Genomic DNA, 4,155 nt, shown 5'->3' with positions numbered 1-4,155 from the left:
GAAGTGGTGTACCGAGGCAAGTGTGTGTGTTGTTTTCAAAATGGATTGGTTTAAGTTGCGACCGTTATTCCAACCTTACATGTGCAACCACTCTACGCTTATATGGGAAAGGGCATTACTGATTACCTAGGCCGATACTAGCTTGGATACCGCATTACTAGTGATGGGAGATTCGTTGTTGCGCTCTCTCGGGACGGGGTCATGCCAGGTAGGGCGGCCATGATTGTTTTCACAGGGCACCGGACACACCGTTGGTCCCCCGTGCTTGTGGTATGTGATGAATATGGGAGCGAGGCTCCACAATTTTAAGATGTGAAATGTTGGGCACGGGGGTTGCTACCAATCGAGTGGACTCTATGTTAGTGTCGTCCAGGGAAAGATAGTGATCGGGTGCTTACCCCGGGTACTTGAGGTACCGCGGGTCATGGATGACACGGATGTTCCCCGGATCTTGTGGGTAAAATGTGCAACCTCTGCAGAGTGTAAAACTATTCGAATAGCCGTGTCCATGGTCAAGGACATTTGGGTAACCGCTCTTGAGCTACGTCCACTTGTTTACAAACCAGTGTATGTGTTCGGATAAGTGGGAAGAACTAATTGGGTCAAGTTAAGGACTTTACATGATTGAGTTGGGTTGAAGCCCACTCCCTTTATGTTCATATCTATAACCAGTCCCTATGGTTACTTGAAATCATATGATGCATGATTTACCAGTTATTGAACATGTCATAACAATAACATTAGCTTTCTGCAAAAATTTACCTATGTCATGCACTGTTGTATCTTGAGCCAAAACATGGGTTGCTTGCGAGTACATTCAAAGTACTCATTGGCTTTCCACTGGTTATTTAATTGGCCAGGCATGGAAGAACAGGAGTTCAAAGAAGAGTTCTTTGGAGACGAACATGCGAACTAGGATGTTTCCCAGCCAGAATGTCTGTAGGGTTAAGGCAGATGGCATGGGTTCTACTTATCGACGAAGATTTCCGCTGCTTAAGTTTATTGGGTATTCAGCCCTTGTGGCTTTATCTATGTAAGACTTGACCATAATGGTCATCATTTATGTAAGACGGTATGTATGGATGTAAGACTCTTGTTATTCAGCTTCTGTGTGTTTAGTGAGCATTGATCTCTGGGATCACTATACACGTGCATTCGGTGATCATGACTTATGAGTCGGGGTCCCCACAGAGCTGGTATCAGAGCCTTCCTGACTGTAGGAAGCCTTAGTTAGCATGGGTGTTAGTTAGGACAAAACCCATTTTGCAAAACACTCTATACTCCTCTTCTTTTCTAAGCTTACCAAACCCAAGATACATTCCCATATTAACCTCACCCATTCAACCTTTGTAGATGGCTGCCGTACCCGAAGACTTCCTGGCCACCGGATTTCCTGTGCTTCTCGAGGATAGCCTCAAGAAGTGCCAGTTTCACCGAGCCCCCAGTTTCACCTACCATGAGCATTGGATCAACGGCACCGAGACAGAGTATCATGTGGAAGTAATCATGAAGGCTAATGACTCTCCAACAAGCTGGTTCTTCGAGGGTTCCCGGATGGCAACACTCGTTCTTACCGTCGAGATGGAAACCCTCAAGGCACTCACCCGCCTCCGAGACCTTCTCCCCGAGATGGCGTACGAGTTGGCAGCCCGCTTGTTGCCTTGTCGGAAGGAGGGTGAGGATGAGAGCAGTGCACCAGCTCCATCATTGGAGGAAGGACTTCCACTCCTATTCCAGACCTACTTCAGCCTTTGTGCCGATAGTTTGGCACAACACTTGGCCTCAGAATCAATGGAGCTCCGAAAGGAACTTCATGAGACCAAGGAACTTCTTCGCCAAGCACAAGGGAAGACAGATAGGATCAAGAAAGAAGGTGCTCCACCTGGACAGCCCGTAGTAGCATACCGAGGCGGAAGACTCCCAAAGGATGGAGAACCACCACATCAGCATCGCATAAGCACAAGGGATTACCGCAAGCTCTTCACACCACCGGCAAAGCAACACCGTGTTGAGATCCTCCACTCCCCCACTCCTTCGAGCAATGAAGGAATTCATGCTACAGATGACGAGGAGGAAGACCCAGAAGAGCCAGACTATGCGGCCGAGCATTCACCACTTAGGCATCATTCGCAACTTGGATATGCCCATTAGTAACCCCTACGGTAGGATAGGTCGTGTACCCCCTATGCGAAGTCGAGTCCTTGTAATGGTTCATATGAAACCATGTAGTGTTGTGGTTGCTTTTGATGTGTTTGATGGACGTCGTGCTTTCCTTCGGGAACTTGTAAGCGACTACATCACCCATTTGGATTTTAATGAATGAGTTTGGCCTTTTGGCCCTTGCATCAAAATAACTAGTGTCATACCAATCCCCTTAGTAGGCATCCGATCTATATTGCTTCCCCTCATCTTTCCCAATCATGAGACCTTGACCGCTGCAACATGATGCATGTTGTAACACATACTGGTACCTCTACCCAGCAGCAAGAAGCCGGAGCAGGAGCCAGTCAGGACCAAACCCAAGGACAAGCTCCACCACCGCCACCGCCTCCAAGCATGGACATGGCTTAGCTTCTCCAAGCCTTTCGAGAGGAACGCCAAGCCAACACTACAGCCGTCCAGATGATTGCTCAAGCTGTCAACCGCCAGCCGGCGGGGAAAGGCAATGGACGTTCCACGTTGGCAGAGTTCAAGCAGCATGCACCACCCACCTTCATCGAGACTGCTGAACCCCTGGATGCAAACGACTGGGTCCGCACCATTGAGGATCTGCTGGAACTAGTCGGCTGCACTGAGCATCGTGAGAAGGTGGCATATGCTGCTCACTATCTCGGGGGAACTGCCAGAGCTTGGTGGGATGGATTCAAGGTCATGCATGCTGGGAAAAACATCACTTGGAATGACTTCAAGGTAGAATTCCACAAGGCCCATATTCCTTCCGGAATTATGGCCATCAAGAAACGTGAGTTCCGAGCCTTGAAGCAAGGAAGTAGCACTGTCAAGGAGTACATGCAGAAGTTCAGTGTTCTGTCAAGGTATGCTCCTGAAGATGTCAGCACTAATGCTGCCAAAAGAGAGCGCTTCATGGAAGGCCTTAACCAGACTCTACAGTACTCACTTGTTGTGTGTGACTGCCCAAACTTTCCTGATCTGGTGAACAAGGTACTCATGCTTGAGGACAAGCGACGTGCTCTGGATGATACCCGTAAGTGCAAGATGATCAGAAAGGGTAGCTCCAGCAACCAGAAGCCTCGCCCATGGCAGCCAGCCCCGGTCAAGCCAACCTATTAGAAGCCAAGAGCCCCTGCACACCACACCAACTGTCAGCCCCAGCAGTACGCCAACCCCCGGCCAGCTTACAACAACCCCAATAACAATACCGGCAAGAGCAGCAACCCCAATCAAGTCACTTGCTTTGGATGTGGTCAGCCAGGACACTACTCCAAGAATTTCCCCAACAAGAAGCTAGATGCACCGCGCCCCAATGCGCAGAACCTAAGACAAGGTCGTGGAATGCCACCAAGGAACCAAGCTCCCCGCAACCCGCCCAACAATGGCAAGGGTCGTGTGAATCATGTCACTGCAGAAGAAGCCCAGGAAGACCCGGACGTCGTGCTGGGTACATTCCTTGTCAACTCAGCACCTACAACTGTCTTGTTTGATTCTGGAGCCACACATTCATTTGTCACCCAAAAGTTTGCATTAAAAAGTGGCATGACCCCTACACCCCTGAATAACCCTATGGTGGTACAAACCCCCGGAGCAGAGATGAGAGCCAAGATATGATGTAAAGGGGTCGGGATTGTCATTAATGGGGTAGACTTCCTAGCAGACCTTATCATCTTAAGATTGCAAGGCTTGGATGTGATCTTACGAATGGATTGGCTCATCAAGCACCAAGGCTTGTTAGATTCTGCCAAACGAACTGTCACTGTGACCAATGACCAAGCAGTCGAAGTTAAATATGCCTCCAACCCCTCCTCTGCTCAAGCACCCAAGTCAACTGTTTGACTGAAGTTGGATTGGAGAAAGTACCGGTAGTATGCGAATACCCCGATGTCTTTCCTGATGAGCTACCGGGAATGCCTCCTGACCGAGACATTGAGTTCATCATCGAGCTCATGCCCGGAGCAGGACCCATCTATAAGAAGCCCT

General features: G+C 49.2%; 1 protein-coding gene across 1 annotated transcript; it reads left to right on the top strand.

Moving 5' to 3' along the window:
• Positions 1-2,622: 2,622 nt before the first annotated feature.
• LOC147985343 (uncharacterized) lies at positions 2,623-3,291 on the top strand. The gene has a single exon (XM_087541522.1). It carries the CDS (start codon positions 2,623-2,625, stop codon positions 3,289-3,291), a length of 669 nt encoding a protein of 222 aa, XP_087397648.1.
• The last annotated feature ends 864 nt before the right edge of the window (positions 3,292-4,155 follow it).

The sequence above is a fragment of the Triticum urartu genome, chromosome 2A (genome assembly GCF_056163025.1).
Source record: "Triticum urartu cultivar PI428250 chromosome 2A, HENAU_Tu73, whole genome shotgun sequence".
In the NCBI taxonomy this organism is placed as follows: domain Eukaryota; kingdom Viridiplantae; phylum Streptophyta; class Magnoliopsida; order Poales; family Poaceae; genus Triticum; species Triticum urartu.
The sequence above is the reverse complement of the archived record's forward strand: the minus strand, read 5'-3'. Positions and strand labels throughout refer to the sequence as shown.